At 37.0% G+C, this 21,180-nt stretch overlaps 1 protein-coding gene across 6 annotated transcripts in view; it reads right to left on the bottom strand.

Moving 5' to 3' along the window:
• lrch2 (leucine-rich repeats and calponin homology (CH) domain containing 2) overlaps positions 1–21,180 on the bottom strand; it is a 44,933-nt gene that overhangs the window by 4,015 nt on the left and 19,738 nt on the right. The window contains exons 9-21 of one of the 6 annotated variants that reach the window (XM_043239033.1): positions 20,936–21,036; positions 20,726–20,790; positions 15,183–15,287; positions 14,072–14,140; positions 12,914–12,973; positions 10,002–10,050; positions 9,279–9,317; positions 8,101–8,241; positions 4,866–4,919; positions 3,791–3,854; positions 1,666–1,778; positions 667–804; positions 439–516 (exon numbers count right to left, since the gene is read on the bottom strand). In XM_043239033.1, coding sequence (XP_043094968.1) covers positions 439–516; positions 667–804; positions 1,666–1,778; positions 3,791–3,854; positions 4,866–4,919; positions 8,101–8,241; positions 9,279–9,317; positions 10,002–10,050; positions 12,914–12,973; positions 14,072–14,140; positions 15,183–15,287; positions 20,726–20,790; positions 20,936–21,036 — 1,076 coding nt within the window. Of the gene's footprint in view, positions 1–438; positions 517–666; positions 805–1,665; positions 2,346–3,790; positions 3,855–4,865; positions 4,920–8,100; positions 8,242–9,278; positions 9,318–10,001; positions 10,051–12,913; positions 12,974–14,071; positions 14,141–15,182; positions 15,288–20,725; positions 20,791–20,935; positions 21,037–21,180 lie in introns of those variants that run through there. The other 5 variants (XM_043239035.1, XM_043239034.1, XR_006250976.1 and 2 more) reach the window with 5 other exon arrangements.

Consider the following 21,180-nt stretch of genomic DNA (forward strand, 5'->3'; position numbering starts at 1 on the left):
AAAAATAATAGAAAGATGGTAAAACAAACATAAATTTGCATTATAATACACTACTGTTCAAACGCTTGGTAATACTTATTAATATTTGTGAAAGAAGTATCTTATGCTCACCAAGGCTGCATTTATTTGATCAAAAATAGGAATAGTGTGAAATGGTATTACAATTTAAAATAGCTTTTTTATTTAATTATTCCTTAGGCAACCATTATACCACTAATGTCATTACTACTTTTTAAGGAGGGGTTAAAGAGCTCTCGGATTTAATAAGAAATATGTGTTGTTTTCCGAAGAGGAATGAATGTCTTACAGGATTGAAATGACATGAGGTTGAGTAATTAATGACAATTTTCTTTCAAGATGATGTTATAATTATAAAAAATGAATCCGATACTGATTTACTGTCATGCATTTGTACAAGAAATAAACACTCCATCCTACCTGTGGCACTCCAAGCTTTTTACATGCATCCAAGAAATTCTCAACATTCCGCCGACACTTGGCCATACTCAGCTTTGGCTGTTAGAGAGATAGAACCACAAAACAACATTCAATTTGTTGTTGATGTTGCTGAATGTTAAATACGTACTAATGAATGCCTGTTAAAGTGCAGAAAATATGATTTCACTTAAAAGGATAGGATTTCCAAACACATTCAATGAAACTTACCACAGCAGGGGATGGTACATGAATGCTAGCTACAGAACGAGGACGAATGTGATTAGCCAGATGGCATAAAACAACACCATCCATCAAAGCAGCGCCCACATCATCTGGCAAGAGAACCTTTAGCCTAGACTCGAGGTTCTGCGAACACACACAAGCACTCTGTTTACTTCATTTGATGCCAAAAACAAAAGACAGTTATGTCACATGAACCAAGAATCATCCATTTGTTAAATGTCGAGAGACAATCGCCCAGCTATCACATGGGTGGCCCTTCAGAACCAAGGACAGCACAGAGCTGAGTTAGAGCTTATGACATTGGACAGGATTGGAAATCATTAGCAATGACATGCAAGCACTCTACAACTTCAGCATCAGTGAATCTCACACTGACTCAAACCCTATAAATGTAGGTCTTTTTTACTTTTGAGCTGCCTGATGCCTACATAGGACGTGAACATCAAAGCATATCCTAACTGAATTCTATACAGTAAGTAACCAAACTGAAAGCTCCACATGGGCAGCAACTCAAATGCCTCACAAATAGCATTCCTCATGCAAAGCACACGTGTGAAGTGGTTATATATATTAGACTTCAACACCTAATCCTCATTCCTTTCCTCAGAACTGAACAGGAAACGTTTGTTCCTGCCTTGTCTGAGAACAGGGTACTACTTAACTTTATATGTTCCCTTGCTGACGTCATGACTCAACAAGTAGAAAGACATAGTTTTCTATGTTATTATTTCTATATTCTGTTTAAAGAAAGCAAGAATTCACTGTTATGACATGTCAACTCTGACAACATTAACAATAAATTAAAAAATAACATATCAATATAATCCTTGGGGCTAAAATGATAAGGGTCTGAAATATTGTGAAACAGAACTTGTTTATCTAAGCATTTAATTTGCATTAAATGGCTTAGCTTAGAGATATGAATCATTCAATTTTCTTTATACTTCCTCAAACATGCCAGATGGGTTACAATGGAATTCTGACCTGTCGTAAGAGTCTGATCTGCTCCATCTCCTCCCTGAGGTGCTCCATCTTTCTCCTCATTGTGAAGCTTGGGTCTGTGGAGCTGAAGTCTTGTCGATTTCCACGGGAGAAGGCTGAGTATTATACACATAGTCAAAATTATTATCAATTTCCTCTTCATTGCAAGCTTCCTCTTACGAACTAACCTGTACAATGTTTGAGTCTGGTTGTTACGATCCCAAGATGGACTAGGGGTGTATGAACAAAAGAAAAGGAAAAAGAAAATCTTCAACGTCCAGGACGTCCTAAACTGCTCTTCTTCAGAAGTACATAGGTTGGCACGCACCACCTTACCTAGTGTATCTCTAGACAAAGAATCACCTAAATGTTGCGATGTAAACCACGTGGCTTGCTTTCCTTAGCCAGTCTTTCTGCCACCAACAATGTCAACCATTTACAACATGAGTCTCAAACAAAATCTCGCCATCAGTCTCTAAACTAGGCTTTTAAAACCCAGTTGAGAATGGCGATTGGTTAAAGCCTGAGCAATGGACCACTATCTGCACAAATCAGGAGAGCAGACTGACAGGATTGGTTGAAATGCTGGCATGTGAAGCAACCAATCAGGGAAGCAGGACGACAGGATTGGTTGGACTACGGGGATGAAAGGCAACCAATCAGCAGCGACAACAAGGGATAAACTGAAATAAAGCAGAAAACAACATACAAGAAAACCCAGTAACGTTCCGTAACGTAACACTGGTAATTTGTTGAATTGTTTTTAAATTCATTACAGAAATGATCTGGCTGCATCTGTGTTCCTTAACACAGCTCAGCAAGCTTAGCTTGGCAAATGACTGGCATTTGTGCCATTAATCAACACCCAAAAAGCATGTCTTAAATGTTTTCGCGTTTGAAATGCTTACATTTGTTGTTGCTAACATGTTGTACAAAGGAGAGGATTTTTTCTCACATTTACTTAGAATGCTAGAACACCACATATTCAAATCTGAGCATATCCGTGCACAGCCACAGAAATTTCCATGCCATTTTTGAAATTGTTTTCCGTTTTGGAATTGCGATCTCGCATTAATTTTCCCTGTTTAGTAAATCTGGCCCTAAGTTTAGAGGTCTCCCATGATGTTTCTTTAAAGATAAACAATTATTCTGAATGATTAATAATGAAATTTACTTTAGAATAGAATGTCAATTTGTTGTTGCTGCTTTTCTTCTTTTGTCAAAGTTTTCAGGCTCTTTTTTGTTCAGGTTTTAAATTATTTACTGGATAAAATTACATTAGACTTACATTAAAAGGCCAAAACAATGACTCTTCTCTTTACCTTTCCTTTTTCTAAGTACTTAGTATACTGATTGGTACATGTATGTATTATTGCTATGAGGCCCAATTTACATAAACAGCAAAAACATGTTTCGTCTTGTTGAGGCCCTTTTGTCAATAATTAAACATGTTACAAATATAACGGGCATAAATGATAAAACGGAAGCATTTGTAAGACAACACTGCAAAACAAGCAGTTTAACTATTATATGCAGCATAATTCTTATTGTATTTCTGAAAATGGCAGGAAATACTGGCCTTCCTTGTGCTTTCCACTGAACTGCAATGTCATGAGAAAATAAAAATAAATGATAAAGAAATACCACTAGCTCAAGACCACAGTTAAAGACATTATCTTTCCAAAGAAATTCCAGTTAAACAAAGATGATTAAAAGTAAACGATACAAATCGTGAGATCTGAATGCAGTCTCAAAATATGACGTCTGTGGAAACAATACTGTTAATGTAGATAAGACTTCAGGCTTGATGATTGTTCACGTAAAGTGTGATTTCTAGAAGTTGTTGTAAGAGGGTTTTGTCACACCAATCTAACCGACCTAGCATTACAAACATTAAAGAAAAAAAAAACTTTTGATGAGAGAAAAGCAACCCTACAAAAAAGCAAACAAATAGCTGCCTAAAGATTTTTTATTTAGTCAAAAAGTCTCAAATGTTTTAGTTATAACTATAACTAACTATTTACATTAAATAACTAAACATTTTAAGTTGACTCAACTGAAAGAATTTAGGCAGTGGGGTGACAAGTTATTTCAAGTTTTTTTTAACAGTGAAGGGATGACAATTTACCTGATCTGGGCTTCAGGCCAAAGACAGTCAGAGTTGTGGTGAAGTCACTAGATCGCATTCCCTCCTGTAACATCACAAATATAGAGCAAATTAATTTTCTGATTAAGATCAGTTTTACACACAGACGTTTCTCTCTCGTAAACTTAGTCAATGTAGTATTGTACTTTTACAGAATGTGCCAGGGCTACAAACCCAGGCTTCCCACAACGTCTGACCAATGAATTACCAAGAATGTCCAAACCATTTTACAGTATGCATTAACAAAGAGCAGATTTGTAGCTGATGTAGCTCTCCAGAACTTTCTCGTTCTCTGTTCCTGGCTGGTGGAACGATCTTCCCGTACATATCCAGAATGCTGGGTCTCTGTCAATCTTTAAGAAACTGCTGAAAACTCACATCTTTCAGCAATACCTAACCTCATCATAAAAAAAAATAAATAAATAAAAATAAATACTCTCACTGTACTGTGTACAGTGTACTAATTTGAACACTCCCTGTGACTGGGTGTTATAAGCACTTACTCTGTCTGTTTGTCTCTCAAAAAATGAATCGCTGTTGTACTCTCAATTGTAAGTCGCTTTGGATAAAAGCGTCTGCAAAATGACTAAATGTAAATGTAAATGTAAATGATGAAACACAAAACATTTCTATGGTTGGAATCTTTGATGAAGGAGATCTTACTTGAAGAGAGTGGTAACGAAAGCAGTTAAGACATATGAAAATGGTTAAACTATATGCTTATGCTGCATTTGGTCATAGGTGGTAGCTAAAACTATTCTCTAGTCTACAAGAAGTGAAAAAATGGAGAACTTGGAAGATTTGAGTCATGAAATGTAGAATCAAATGTAGGAGGTTCTGCTACAATAAAAAAAAACATCGCTAATCTATAAAACTCTGATTACGCCCAGATTTGGTAATATTACATTATAGACTAACCTTGGGAAATATTATGAAAAAGAAAACCAACTTAATTTCATGACTTCTTTTAAATGTGTAGTTGCTCTACTTTGGTGACGTGACTCTCAGCTGGCCTTTCATAACTTGGCACACATAGACAGTCACAGCACAGTCTCACCTCACAATCATTGTCATTGCCACTGGAGTTTCTTCGAGCACTTTGGCACTTGTACTGTAATGGGAGACACAGGGTGACAGAGAATTACATTCTTGATATTCGTTACATTATCAGCTTTTAACATCAGAAATGCATTGAATAGCCTAGAGCAGTGGTCAACAAGTCACTGCAGAATTTAGCTCCAACCCTGACACTGCCACACCTGACACACCTGAAGCAGCTACTGAAGGACTTACTAGTTATACTTGAAACTTCCAGGCAGGTGTAAGGTGTGTTAAGGCAAGTTAGAGCTAAACTCAGCAGAACACCGGCCCTCCAGGATCACGTTTGATTGTTCTCAACCACATCCTCACCCAACACTACATATATTGCATTGAGAATCACTGGTCTAAAGATAAAAGGATCGAGTTACCTTTGTCCAAATATTCACTGACTGTCTGACGAACGTGCCGACTATCACCACTTTAAATCTGTCTGAAACTAGTCTAGTCATAATCTGGTATCTTTAGAAAGATAACCAGACATTCATAAACAGAAGAGTACTTTTTCAAAATCTGTACTTTTTTGTTGTACTGCCATCAATTCTAATCACAGTGGTAATACAATACATCTTTTTACCATCTTATAAACAGCCATTTCTTTAGTGTTTTCTGTTTTTGCTACAGCAAATATTGCACTGTAAATAGAGTAGTCAACACCTGAAGTGGGTCAAAAACTTAACAGAAATCAAAAAATATTGGCTACTAATATTCATAGATGTTTTAATTGCTTTGCTTTTTAATGTGAAGGAAAACCTCTCTTCTGTTTATGAATGAAGTTTATTAATTATATATTACAAATAAGGGATGATAGCTGGTGTGTTGCATTTTTAAATGCAATGTAAGTGTCCCAAACTAACACTGCTGGCAAATATGAAGTTTGTGTTTGTTTTACTAACTGTATGTTTAATTGTTTTATAACAAAGAGTCTTTATTTAAGAAAGATTATACAACTCTCTTTTTTTTAAGAAGAGATGCAAGACACATAACAGACAAAACATTGGGAAAAAACCTGCGCAAATCCAAAATTATCAGCCTGGCATCACGCTCTGCTTGTTGGAACGATGGTAGGGAATGCATGTTCTACAGAAACTGCTGCAGATTTGCAGACTGACTTTAGATCCCACGCATCAGGGGCCGGTGACTAATAATCGTGGACATAAGCCTGTAGCTTTGCCCTGGGTCAAATCACACAGCAATAGGGATTCAATTACCCCATTCAAGAAATATATGCACATCTAGTCTACAAGAAATATATGCACATCTAGTCTACAAGAAGTGAAAAAATGGAGAACTTGGAAGATTTGAGTCATGAAATGTAGAATCAAATGTAGGAGGTTCTGCTACAATAAAAAAAAAAACATCGCTAATCTATATCCACATCAGCTGGCAACACAGAGAAATGTCTTTTAGATGACCTGCATACATGCATATGAAAGAAATAGTTGAAAAGGTGTGCGTTGGGGTGTGTAAGAATCCTATTGTGTGAAACACTTCAAACATTTTTTTAAATGTCATGCCTCCATTAATGTCTGTACACAACAGTGGTGTGGAAACACCCTAAAAGTAGAAAAGAACAATAAATGCTCATGCACATGTATCTAATTAATAAATCACCCAAGGACTTCCTCTCAGGCACAGGTTAGTACTTAGGAAAGACTGTGAAATCATCTGGTCACAGAATGGGCGTGTCCTCGATTATGTTCTCTTGATAGTTCCATGGAAGTGCAAAACAAATGCTCATTTAAAAAGTTAGGGAAATTCCCTTTAGGAGAAGGAGGTACTTTATGTGGATATGCGTGTCCTGCCAAAATCCTATGGATCACCTATTTTAAATCTATTTTTTCTTTCCTTGACATTTAGCACTTCATTGTTCACACACACACACACACAAAATGACAAAGCACATAGAAAGCTATGTGATGCATTTACCTATATTTATCTGATTCACAAGAAAAGACGAAAACAGCCCACTTAAATAAATAACAGTGTTTTACTGAACACGGTCACTGAGCAGGATGGGAAAAGTCTAACAACCTTCTTTTTTGCAGAAACATCCTCCACCAGTGTTTCCTGTAACTGCGGACAAGACAAGCTTTCAGGTCAGGAGTTTCAAACAATTGGTTTTCACTAAACTCTTTGAATGGCTCTCTTGAGGTTGTGCCAAAGCAGCGCAGTCTATCTGAGGTCAGAATGGACCATTCCAGATTGCGTAACTTCCTGTCATTCCAGTATTCCACTTCTGTGGATTAAGCTATTGTCTTTTTCAATACTCCTGCAGCCTATCCCAGTAAACTGTTTATCTGTCATGACAGAAAACTGTCCAGGCCCTGAGGCAGCCCAAAACCTACTTTACATCTAGATTTAATGTTGGTGTACTGGGTCTTTTCACTCCACACGTGGTATATTTTACAAGCTTTGGTTTGGTATCTGTTTAATGCATCACAGACATGTCAGCAATGATACTAACATTCTCCAGGGGTTTCTGTGAATCAGGTTGCTTTCAAAACTTTTGTTATAGCCTTTATAGTGCCCAGAACATCTTTTTTCATTGACAAGGATCCATATTTTTGTTAGGTTCACTAACCCAAGGATGTTTTCCACCCTGCACTGTGACTATATCAACAATGAATTCAATAAAGACGTGAAAGCGTGTTTGTTGGTGTATTATTTGCTTAAGAAGACTGTGTTCATGTATTTATTGTTATTATTTATTATTATAAATTTTACAGTTGAAGACCAAACAAATCCTGGCATTCTATAAGCAACTAAATGTACTTGAAATATAATTAAAGTATCATTTTCTTCACATGTAAACTCTAGGGTCTAGGATTTTCCCTCTTCAATATACTGTATATCAATTACAGCCAACTGTATAAAAGATGAAAGGCATTAGGCATTCTTGTTATGTTTAAAAGCACATTTAAAGCACCTTAAAAAAAGAATAAACACCTCACATTTTGTATTTCCAGTTTACATAGATATGGGCTGTGCTACCTAAGGCTGTAGACAAATATTATACTAAAATATAATACAAGTCTCAGGTGGCATAAAGTTGTTAGATATTTGTGTTTGTATGTGTGTGTGTGTGTGTGTGTGTGTGTCTTTCACAAAACTAGTGAGAGAGAGGATACACATGCAAACAAAACACATGAGCGTGAGAAAAACTAAGAACATGTGCGTGCTTGGGTGTGTACCTTCAGGTAGTCTTTTCTCAGGTACTTGTTTCTTCTCCGATCCTCATTTTGGTTGAGCACAGGAGGAACCTCTGGCCATCTTGGCTCAGAGTCACTACTCTCCGATTTCAAACTTCCATCAAACGAGCAAGATGAAGAAGGCTATAGGACAAATCACAAAATTATGGTGAATAAGGCTCAAAATGGATTTCACTGGGCCTTAAATTAAAATCAAGCTATTCTGTGGAGTTGTAAAAAGACAAGTTAGGTATACATTCATTCTCATTTGAAAAGCATTTCCCTCCTCAATAATGGTAAATGAACACTGTGAGTATTTGAACAAGATGAGTTTGTTGCAACAGGGAGAACACACACACACACACACACACAAATGAACAAATGCATGGAATCATCAGTAAAATGCACTGACAACTACCAATTATCAATTCTTATTTTAGTTCATTTTTACCTAACAATAAATTAATGTCATTAACTGGGAAAAAACCCCCCAACAGCATAGAATTTTAAAATGAAATAAAGCATGTTGTAATAAAAATAAATATATACACCACCACTCAAATGTGTGAGGTTGATAAGATTTCTTTAAAAAAATGCTTTAAAAAGCATTATTTATTTGATGAAATACAGTAAAGACATCTAATTAAATATATTCCTATGAATAAAATGGAGTAATGCAGCCAGTAATGCAGAAACATGGCAGTGGTTATTTTCACTAGGTGTAAATAGTTTTAATAGTGTAAGATAACTTACTGAATGTACATTTTTTATTTATTTCAAATGTTAAATGGATGCTACAAAAATTTAAATAAATGCTTTCTGATGTGATCTGAACACGGGTCAATCACATCAAAATGAGTAAAACAAACATTTTACCATCTTTGCCACTGGAGTTGAAAACAAACCTTCGTCTTAGCCACTGCCAATAAGGCGAGACACTCCGAAGAATCATTACTCTTATATACTATTATTATTAAAGTTTAAAATAAATTTAAAGCATCTTTGCTAAATAGATTTAATCATTTCTTTCCAAAAAATCTAATGTTTGAACAGTGTAAGTTTAAGTATTGACTGAGCAGGTGAAAACTGCTTTGAGTAAAAATACTCCTAAAACATTGGACTTTAGAAGCTTTACTGTAAGGATAAAAATGAATGAGGACTGTGATGAACTGAAGAGTGACCTCAGAGAAAGCTGCATCTTCATCAGTGAGATCAGTCTCCTTTAAAAAAAAAAAATACACACACACAAAAAACAAAAACACAGAATGAGGGAGAATCAAATGGAATTCACAACACAATGATAGAGCAGACCCAGATGAAATCTGTAAAACATCTCCACCCACCCACATGCTTCTAATATCTTTAACTGAAGAAAATCTTTTCATACAGGTTCAGAACAATCTGAGGGTGAGTAAATGATACATTCTTGATTCTTGGGGTGAACTAAAGTAGCGTTTGTTTCAGACAAACACTAAAGTTTCTTCCCTGTTGTATATCCAAGTATATCCAAGGTTTGCTGGAGGGAAGTTTATTTTCCCATCAATGAACAGGTCATCAAGGAGATGTCATCGCAAGGGCACAAGTATTATGAGGCCACATGAGTTTAAAACAATTATGATGCAAATTAAACTTCTGGGTGCAGACCTTATGTGGTTTTGGTTGTCTAGAATTAGACAACAGTCAGCACACTCACAAAACGAATGAAAGTATAGTTTAAAGTTTAAAAGAATAGAAAGGTTTTGAACAGTAAAAGTCTGCCATCAGTGCCGTTGCAATAATTGATTATTCACAGCATATTTCCACTGTAAAGTTCCTACCAGGTGTGGCAAAATGAGGGGAGACATTACTGCATATGATGTGTGCATGTTTATGACATTGTGTGGACATGACACATATACTGGTACCTGTCCACTCAAGGCGGAGGCTGAGCTGCTTCCTTCATCTAGTGACGCACTGTAACGAAAAACAGACATGCGAACATGAACCATCAAAAGATAAAATGAGGGCCTACGGGTGACCTCACTAAGAAACTTACTGGTGCTTATTTGTACAGATATGGGCATGTGGGTGCACGCTTAAGTGTATAAGGGCTGATGTGTTTTTGATTTATAATCTCACTGTGGATTAAAGTGATACAAGGCCCTGTGTTATTTCTTGTGTTCAAATGCTCATGCATGAAGACCTACAGCTGACAAATCGTAATTCTGATGGGCCAATGGTCTACCTTAACCTTAAATTAAAATTTTATTTGTCACATACACATACATACATGGTACGACGTGCAGTGAAATGTTTTTCCAGCGTCAGGATAGGAAAACAAAATATATATATATATATATATATATATATATATATATATGTATAAATACAAAAATATATATAAAGAAGAAGTGTACAAGTATAAAAATAGAAAATAAAATAAAGTATAAAATATAAAGTGTAAAGTGGTGGCTGTGTGAATGTCCAATGTAAAGTGACTAGTGCAATATTTTGTAACTGTCCAATTGTAGTGGCGAGTATCTGGGGAAAGAGGGGTGAACATGGGAATCCCGGTGATTAGGTACCGGGATTCCCATGTTCACCCCTCTTTCCTCACCTTAATGAAGTTCGCTGTTGCATAGCTTTTTTGCCAGTGACGGGCATGTCTGGAGCTGTAACACCAAGAGTGAGATTGCTTTCTGCAGACATTGAAAGGCACATCGAAGATATGATTGTGATCAAACTCACAGTGAAAAACCCTCGGAAACTACATTTACACACAAAGCCCCAACATGCATTATTTCAGTCTTCAGTGTCACACGATCCTTCTGTATATTCTAATTTGCTGCTCAAGGCACATTTCTTATTATTTTCGTTGTTGAAAACAGTTCAATTTCAAAGGAACACCTCAGTAGAAGCAGAAATGTTTTGCAATACAATATGACTACAATAAGTACATTGTATTTATTCAATATTATATTATATTATAAAAATTTTAGCAAAGCTTTACAATAAGGTTTATTAGTTTACATTAGTTAACATGAACTAAGAATGAACAATACTTAATTTATTAATCTTAGCATTTACAATGAAAAAACGTATTTATTAATACAGCATTTATTAATCTTAGTTATATGCTCATTTCAGCATTTACTAACGTATTATTTAAATTTGTAAAGGTCTGTTTGTTAATGTTAGTTAATGCACTGTGAACTAACACGTATAAGGGGTGAACAACTGTATTTTCCTTAACTAGTATTAACAAAAATTAATAAATAGAGTAATGTATTGTTCATTGTTAGGTAATGTATTAACTAACGTGAACAAATGTGAACAAATGACACAAAGTGTTTTGCTGGTGAGACATGTTTTTCTTGATTAGCTTCATGAGTCAACGGTCAAATTCTAGACCGAAGGTGATGTGAGTTTGGAAAAAAGTGCTAGATAATGATTAGTTGCACCAGCACTGCAAAATGTGCTATTTTGTAGAAACAATTTGGAACATTAGCATAAGCAATAATAATTATTGGGTCCACTGGTTCTGTGTGTATCTGAACCAGTGCTGGCTATCGCTGAGCATCTGTGAGCTCCGTTTAGTGTTTGTCGATTTGATAGGTCATGGTTGAATAAAACCAAAAATCTTATAACACCAAGGATCACATCTAAATTGTAGTTACAAGATGACAGAAGATGACACACACACACACAATATTGCTATACAAGTTTGGGGGATTTTTTCAAGTTTATACAGTATACAGAATTATTTCAAGGGTATAAAGTAGATACCTGTCTCTACGTGTTCACCTGTCAAAGTATAAACATTCTCCACCCTGTCATCTCCTCCCTATCTTTTATTTAATTAAAAAAGGGTGTTTATAAAATCAATAAAGATATCTCATTAATTAAATTCCTAAACATTTACCACACAAAAATTGCTCGCCATTTACAACAAAGGTGCAAATGCTTTAATGCAAAAGTTTGTTTGGTAAAACTATATTACTCTGTATTATGGATACCTATGTTATAGTTTGTTTTTATGAATATTGAATGGTCTGTACGTACACATTAAAATGAACAGAATTGATTAGCACAATATTTAAAAATGCTGTACAAAGTAACTTGTTAAAAGTTGTCCGAACACTGATTTGCGATGACAAATAAAAAAGAAGAATATGAAGGAGGTGGTTGCTTGCTGTTTTTCTGTTTTAGTTCTACTATGACTCCTCCACCTGAACTCTCCCTTGCCGAGTACGTCTTCGCAGATGACCTTTCCATTCAAAAAACATTTCACACGTTATTACTGTGAATTGACGACAAATAGCTCACGGGCATCAGCAAGACATCAACATTTTTGATAGCACGCACTGCGCAAGGGTCACACTTCGATAAGCATGTGACTCAGATTTCAGGAATTTGTTGCGATTTTCACAAAACTGTGAAATGCTTGACAAATATTTATATAAGTGCTAATCTGGAGACCTGGGGAATCAAATATTCTCCAATAGGACATGGGCAAACTAACGAGTTCAGTTTTGGGACTTGAGGATTTCAGTATTTATAAAACCCTGTATATAGCACAGTTTTGCTTATTGTCACAAAACTGTAAAAATCAGGGATAAAAACTGTGTACCTGCAATTTGCAAAATATTTTTCTTGTGGTTGATTCCCTTTTAGGACCCTTTTAATGTCTAACACTATTAAATGCTTATTGTAAAATTTTAAAAATATCTGAAGTGCTAGAGCAATTATCTGTTAGGAAAACCATAACTAATGTTTATAATTAAAGTAGACTGTTATAAGAATGTGCAAGGAGATGTTTTTGTGTGCATCATAATACCTTCTAACAGTCTGAGATGGGGTTCTTTGTTTGGTGCTACTCCCTGAGTGGCTGAGGAACCTAAAAGATCAGAAAATCCATTAAGTCTTTAAATTATGGCTCATTTCTACCGAGGTATGGTTCGGTACAGTTCTGTAAACAATTATGTCTGTTTTCGTAATCAGAGGTTGTGAATGTTACCAAAAAAATGAACCGTACTGTATCACTTTTTTGGTACCCATCACAGTGAAGGGTACCAAAAAGGTGGCTAATCTCACTGCAGAAATTGGCTAGAATTGCCGCTTTTACGGGATAAAGCTTTTTCTTCGCTCAGTCTGCTCTGCTGTTGGGTGTTGGGCTTATTATTGGGCTTATTAATCAGCGTGCACAAACACACAAAAAAAGTGTTGCTTATTGTCACGCTTTGTCAATGGCTACTTTTCGGCATTACCCCACTCCTATCAAATAAGGGTACTGCTAGCAGTGAAAACAGGTTGTCCCGTTCTGAATTGTACCGTACTCTACTGTACCGTGCCATACCGTTCGGTGGAAATGAGCTATAAATCTCTGTGTGACATGCATCAATGGTGCAAAACAAAAAACTCTGAAACCATATCAACAGGTGAGAAAAAAAAAACAGGTAAAAGAAAGATTTTTGGGAATGCACCTCAGTCTAAAATGTTAGATTGTTTTTTTCAGTATGAAACATTATAGAGCTTGCATACAGTAAGTGCAAACTTGGGATTTGAAGAACAAATTGAAGTTGTGTGCAGCGATTTGCTAGGCTATATTCACTTCTGAGCATTCTGAAGCCCTGATGTGTACACAATGACCTGTTAAGCAACCTGGCTTAGTATTCAAAACAATCTTTCAAAAAGCATAGTTTTTTTTAAATGTGAAATGAACCAAAACAAATTCAAAAGAAAGGAGTCCATTTACGCATCTACAAATTGGCCAAAAAGACATGCGAAAAATATTTCTAATTAGTTTCCAGCATGCAGCACACTAAGAAAGTACACTTGACTTTTTTGACATCATTAAACCTGGACATGCACATACTTGCTGATACACAACACGTACATGACCAGATGGGTGTTATATAAGCTTTCTTTTAATGACACACATCCATTGTTTGAGAAAAACACGCACATATAAAATCACACACATCTCTCCTTCTACCTGTGAGCTCTCCCCGCGGCTCTTCTACGGTGTATTAGACTCTCTGCCCTACAAATTAGGGATCGCCTCCTGAGAGTCAAATGTCATGTGTGCACCAATCAGATCCCGGCATTAGGTGGAGATGCAGAAAGTGATGGAGAAAGAAATGAAAGGAGAAAGAGGAGGAGGAATATGGTGATTCATTTGTTAGTAAGCAGAGATGGTCCGATTCTATTACTTCAAAACAAGACAGCCATCCTCTCATTCAGAGGCAACAGACGGCATGGATGTGCATATCTGAAAACAAAACGTGCATTCATTTCAAAATCTCTTATAGACGGAACAACTTAAAATGAAAGAGAGAATAATCAGCTGAGGTATCAGTATAATGCCCAAAAGAAAGAAAGAGAGTGAGTACAGGGGAGAGAAGTAATGTATATAAAAGACATATTTATATAATATAGGGCTGTCAATTTACTGTGTTAATACAGTTCAATTCATTGTGAAATTACTAAAGTATACAAAATTACAATACTAGATACTAGGATATGAAAATTAACCTTAAAATTTAAATTGTTTACCGTTTACTCACAACCTCATCAAACCCATCTCATTTCAACAGAGATAGAAACTCACAGCATAGTGATATCCACCTCTGAGGTCTGTATGTATACATATTAATTCATTTGCTTGAACTGAGCTTTAATGCTTATACATTTCTTTAATTTAATTCAAAATGATGCACAAGAGTGAAATATTTTCAAAATAATTTTTGTCACAGATAAAACCCATGTAAAACCAATATTCTGTAAACTAGTATATTATAAAAAGTATATCATTTTCCTCTATGTAATCAATGTAGAGTAACTCAAATATCCATTCCAGAACAGCCCTGCTGTATAAACCAATCTTTATTGCATATAGTGAATTCAAAGATTTGCTAAGCACGTATTTGGGTGTTCATTAGATACTCATTTTTTTACTATTTATTTCATCAATATATTTTTTTGATTGACAGCCCTAATATTACACCCTAATAAGAAGCGGCAGGGAATCTGATGGAAATACTGTGTATATGTTTGATGGGCTCTGAAGGTTGCATGACCGTGTGTGATTTCTCTTGAAAGATCACCTGTTCTGTTGCTCTTGTTGTAGAAGTTGTACTGCGATCTTCCTTAGATCCAACACTTCCTTTAAGTCATCCTCATCTTCTTCAGCTAACTGCTCTTTCTCAGATCTTAAGTGGACAAGAAAGAGAGAGACAAAAAATAATAGAGATGAAAGTATGTTGCTTCCTAATTCTTATATTGCGTTACTTGCAAAACTGCTATTATAGTATTTCAGACATCAGTGACTGTCTGTCCATGTGAAGTTAAAGCAATTCATGAAAGAACATTGTTTAGAAACATCACAACAATTAATGTGGCTATGAATGCATGCATTCATTTGTTCAATTTATTTGTTAATCAGTTTTACCAATTCCTCCTGTAGATTCTGCATTCAGGTACAAATATTTTAGCATGATACAGGAAGTGAATGATGGTACAGGACCATAATGAAGCCTCTGAGCAAAAATCACACACAAGAGCTATAAAAATTGGCACTTTAGATGGTGCAAATAATCTTTTCAATAGCTGCTCCAAAGGTTGTAATGAAATGCAAAATGTTGAATGCAAAACAGCTGAAAGCACACAGTTCTGGTCCTTGTATGACAAGATTTGTTTTTACTGTGATTACTTGAATAGTTGGGCACGATGATTAGAATGGGGGAGTTCACATCAAAAACACATCTCATTTCAATGAAATGTGCAAAAATTCAAGGTGCTGCAACATATTACACAACTTTTGGCCAGATTTTCTTTAAAATACAAATTGAATACAACTTGAAAATCTGTTCCTCATAACAGATTTCCATTCACCTCTATGCTAACTGTTTTGAACATAATTTCAAGTGGTATCTGCTCTCCAAGAAGAAATGTTGAAAGGAAATCAAAGCATTTTGCAGCAAGTTTGTGGTAGTGGAACCATTTTGAGGAAGGATGTAAATGATTTTAGAGTTTAAGAGTTTTACAAAAAGTCTTATTAATTTTGTAAACTAATAAAGAAAATAAAAACTTTAGGGGAAAGAAATTTACTGACTGGGAATCTGTCCACACACACACACACGCGCGCAAAAAAAACTAAAACAGTTTGTCTCCACCCCTTTTTTTTACCATACAAGGAATTCTTCTCACACACAAACCTAACGTACTCGTACACCCACTCAAGCTACAGGAACACCGAATAATTGGAAGAAATGGCTACTAACTACTGGGAATTTACCTGATGATTCAAGTGCTTGTTTGTTTTCGACATTCGGATACAATCAGGAAATTCTCTGGAAACCATAAATGACTTAAGTCGACTACAATGTAAAGCTCCACATTTATTGTGACTCGCCAAATTCAAAAAAAAAAAAAAAAAAAAAAAAAAAAAAAAAGGCTCCACCCATCTTAATAGGAATCTGGGGTCTTTCCATAATATTGGATTTACCGGAGAAGTTGCGGATCATCCTACAATCTGGAATAGCGACGGTGTTTTACAGGCAATGGTGTTTAGATAAATCTACATTTGAACACAACACAAGGGTGGAGGAAGCTTGTGGCACTGGACAAAAAAGGATAGGAACTGTTTTTTTTCCATTGAGTGCTTAATTCAATGCAAGGTAACTTTCTGTTAATGTGATCCTACTTCTGTTAAAACTTGGAACAAGAATGTAAAGTAAAACACATAAAGTATGACTTATGTCAATGAAAGGACATTAGTGTATCAATTGTGGTAAAATATCAAAACAATTATTCATAGACAAAACTCTCTATTGGCACTGTCACAGTCCTGCTACTGCCACATCAAGGATTCTTCAGTGAACTGGTGCCAAAACAAGTTTACACATGGAACGTTCAAATTGTGAATCATGAGAAGCCTATAGATGCAGCTGCCAAAGAGTCGCATACTGTTTTTATGTATGTGTATTCTTCAAAGTCTATGACTCAGAAAAGCATACAATTTTTTTGGGAAACGTTTCTCCCTACATTTTTATTTTAATGCCTATTTAGATTTTTTTAAAGCACTAACCCAGAATGGCGTATGAGTCCATTTACCATGACTGTAATGTAAAGGTTCAAAAGAACATGAAAGTCACTTTCTGTGTGCAGGAATGACATATATTCTCTCTGCTGCATTGATTTTTTTTTTTATTGTTGGACTATTTTGAGCCCTTGTCCACAGAGACAAGTTTAAGAAATTGCAGTCTATACCAGGAATGTACATTTACAAGTCAACACAAGTATATAGGTTCAGCTGTTACAGTCACCTCAGTTCTCTGTCTCTCAGTCATGTTGTGACAACAGACAGGGGTCTTGGAGCCCTTATTAGCTCTGATAAGAGAAAACACCAATGAAATTTGGCAAGTGATTAACTAATCCTGAGCCCCTCCCTGTCACGTGGGTATAAATAGGCTACAGGAGTAACCACTCATCAGATTTTGTTTCCGACAGTTTGCATGACTACCAGCCCTGAAGTGCTACAAACAGGGAGAAGCTGAAAACAGAAGCTGTTCGACGACACGATCAGCTGTATTCCTGAGTTCAGTAATTCCCCTGGGTATCTCACCAAAAGAGCAATTTCTTTTTCTACTTCGTCGAGTAGAGCACCATGCAGGTCTCTGTCTCAGGTAGCTTCCAAGTTCTCCAGAAAGATGACGAAGAGACCCTGAGACGGATGGCCCGGAGAGGCAAAGAGTTGCTCTTCAGGATATGGTGAACATGACACCACTCCTTTCCTCCACTCCAGGCAGAAAACCTTCTGTTTAATTTTCCTGCTGTTCTGCCACAGACCCAAGGGGCACTGTGCTTCTACACGTATCTCCAGCCAGCACAATAAGGCATTCAAACAGTCTGTGGTGTTCCAGCCCAAACGGGCTGTCCCCTACGACTGTTCCCCGCTGCACACCCCTTGGTACGCCAATGACTCTGATGGTGCCACTCGTGGAGAGTTTGGTTGTGTGGTTAACACTACCCAATCCCTCATGCTGGCTTATCTGGACGATTCATTTCAGCTATGCAATCCAATTCGCCCGGCATCCTCCCAGGTTCCGTGGCGTTTTAGAAACTTCTGTGGCTGCCCAGAGTGCTCCTGTCTTGCGAGAGGAGATTGCTGTCCTCTGGCAAAGAATGTAATCGAGCCAGTCCCTCCAACCGAGATGAAGGCAGGGTTTTACAGCCCCTACTTCATTGTACCCAAGAAAGCTGGTGGCCTTTGACCAATCCTAGATTTGAATTGGGTCCTGCACAAGCTTCCGTTCAGAATGCTTTATTCAGAAATGCATCGTCAAATGCACACAACATCAGGATTGGCTTGCAGCAATCAACCTGAAAGATTCATATTTTCATGTCTCCAACCTTCCACGCCACAGACCGTTTCTTAGGTTTGCGTTCGAATGTCGAGCTGTACAAAGTCCTCCCCTTTAGGTTCTCCCTGTCTCTGCGGGTCTTTACCAAAGTCGCGGAGGGTGCTCTTGCCCCCTTATGGGAAGTGGGTGTCAGACTCCTCAGTTATCTCGACGACTAGCTTATTGTAGCTCAGTCACGCTCAGCTTATTCATGCAGTCATGCCGCTCGGTTTGCTTCATATGAGACCACTTCAGCATTGGATACACACCCGAGTCCCAAGATGGGCATGGCGCATGGTGCCATGGCACATGGTGCCCTGGCGCATGGCGCATGGTGCCCTGGCGCATGGTGTCCTGGCGCATGGTGTCCTGGCGCATGGTGTCCTGGCGCATGGTGTCTGTCTCTGCTGCCAGTACGTTTCTCTCCGTCCTGGGATAGGACCTGCCACAGCGATAAGTCGTATGCTTACTGCCCCCTTCTGTTCTCAGTACTTACTAGTTTCCACATGTCAGGTAGTAACGAGTTCAGGTTGTGGCGTTTTCCATTGGACCCCAGTCTGTCATCACGACATAACTTGTAGTGACTGACAGACAGATGGAGGGAATGGAGACGTTATGTCCCCTTGCCACAACCTCGAACCATCGCTGAGAGCTAAGACTCGGTTTCGGCTCCTCAGCAAATCTGATGAGTGGTTACACCTGTAGCCTATTTATACCCGAGTGATGGGGAGGGGCTCAGGATTAGTTAACCAATTACCAAATTTCATTGGCGTTTTCTCTTATCCGAGCTAATAAGGGCTCCAGACCCCAGTCTGTCGTCACGACAAAACATCTCTGTTCCCTCCATCAGGGAACGAGGGTTACATATGTAACCGAGACATTCTGGAGACAAACCACATAAGGAAAACAGCTCACTGAGTATGGACGCTATCAAATATCACAAGGCCCTGTTTCAGAATTGATTGCAAAGCATCAAAACTGATGTTATAATAAGTTTGAGAACCCAAAACTCTGATTACAATACCATGCCTTGTTACAAAACATTGCATAATCACAAGAGACAGTAGTGGTTTGTTGGCTATGAAAGACATGGTGATGCAATCCATGAAAAATTTGCCACACCTATTCTAAGTAATCGAAAAAAAAATAATAATAAAAAAGGGGAAAAATGAGTCACTTGCTTTGACAAAACACGCATGCCTTTCGTTTTCCCCTCCCTTCCTTTCTGTGATGAACCGCAGGACTGAATATTTTAGAGGTCAAAAACATATAAACACACTGCAATCCAAAAAGACATTTTAACTTTTGTTTGTATAAGCGACTTCAAAGAATTAATTTCTACATTCCATCGATTTTCCAATGTTCTTTTTAATGCACTAAAGGGACATATTTGTGTCTTATGTGTGTCACAGTTTGCAAATTTGAACTGTAACTTTTAAAAATAGCATCTCTATCTCATCTTCTCACTATGTAGTTCATTCCACTGTCCTACGTCCTAAATGCACCCAAAATGTTTAAGAGCACTACACAGCTGCTTTTTTGGAACACATTGCCAATATAAAATACATGAATGTGAACTTTTTTGTGAGCAGAAAGTTTAAATATTTTCCTAAATCAATGCATTTTTTACTTTTTACCAGGAGCTTGGATCTTTAATCATTAGCGTGCAACCATAATATCTATTGTACCGTGTTAGAATGTTATTTATTTTTACACACTACCTTTCAAATGCTTGAAGTTTTAAAAAGAAATTTAACATTAACTAAAGCCATAACTTAAACTAAGCCAAAAGTGACAGTGAAGACTTTTTTCTAATGCTGCTCTCATGAAATTTTCATTCATTAAAGAATCCTGAAAAAAAAGCATCTCCGATATTGTACAATGGACTTTTTCATTTAAATAAATAATGTGTGCATAATGCGATTAAGAGAGCATGTTGCACCAATTAAAAATCTCTTCTGCCTGGGCTTCCATGGAAATATAGGGGCTGTTGTGGGAATGACATCTGGAGACTCTGAGGGTCGTTATTCATGAGCAGAACTGAACAGGAGGTAATTGACCATGAAAACAAGCACTTAAGTTCAGAGAAGAGAAATTTCTGGTAAAGTATGTTTTTATAGACGGAAGTGTTTCAGGCACTATTTGTGATAATGGAAGCTAAAACTTGTGCGGGAAATTGTCTTTGAACTACAAATATGGGAATGTTAGCTGCAAAAAATCTCCTACAAAACACCAAGGGGACTTACCCTGACTCCTCTTTCCAATTCTCTTTGTCTTTGCTTTGGTGCGTTTTCAGAACCCGCTCCAGCTCCTGAGGACAAAAGAGAGGAAGCTCTTTCACAGTCTGCGGTTTAGTGAGTGCATTTATGTATACACATAGTCAGGTGTGTGATGACATGTAAGGATTAATGGCACATGTGCAAATGGGTTCATGTGAAGGTTTACGCATACAGTACCTTTATGCATGACACATAGGGTGCGTTGTGCTGTAGATCTCCCTCAGACAGAATGGCCTCTTCATCTGGGTTTGGGTCAATAAAGTCATATGGGTCCTGATCTGCACATAATCGAGATGAAAAAACTAAGGTGTGACACTTTCGTTTTGTAAAATTACGTTATATTTACCAATTAGACATTTCCCCTCTTCAAACACAAAGAACATTTATTAGTTATTGTTGTGAGGTTACTTGGGCATGTGATT

The sequence above is a fragment of the Puntigrus tetrazona genome, chromosome 5 (genome assembly GCF_018831695.1).
Source record: "Puntigrus tetrazona isolate hp1 chromosome 5, ASM1883169v1, whole genome shotgun sequence".
Lineage (NCBI taxonomy): Eukaryota > Metazoa > Chordata > Actinopteri > Cypriniformes > Cyprinidae > Puntigrus > Puntigrus tetrazona.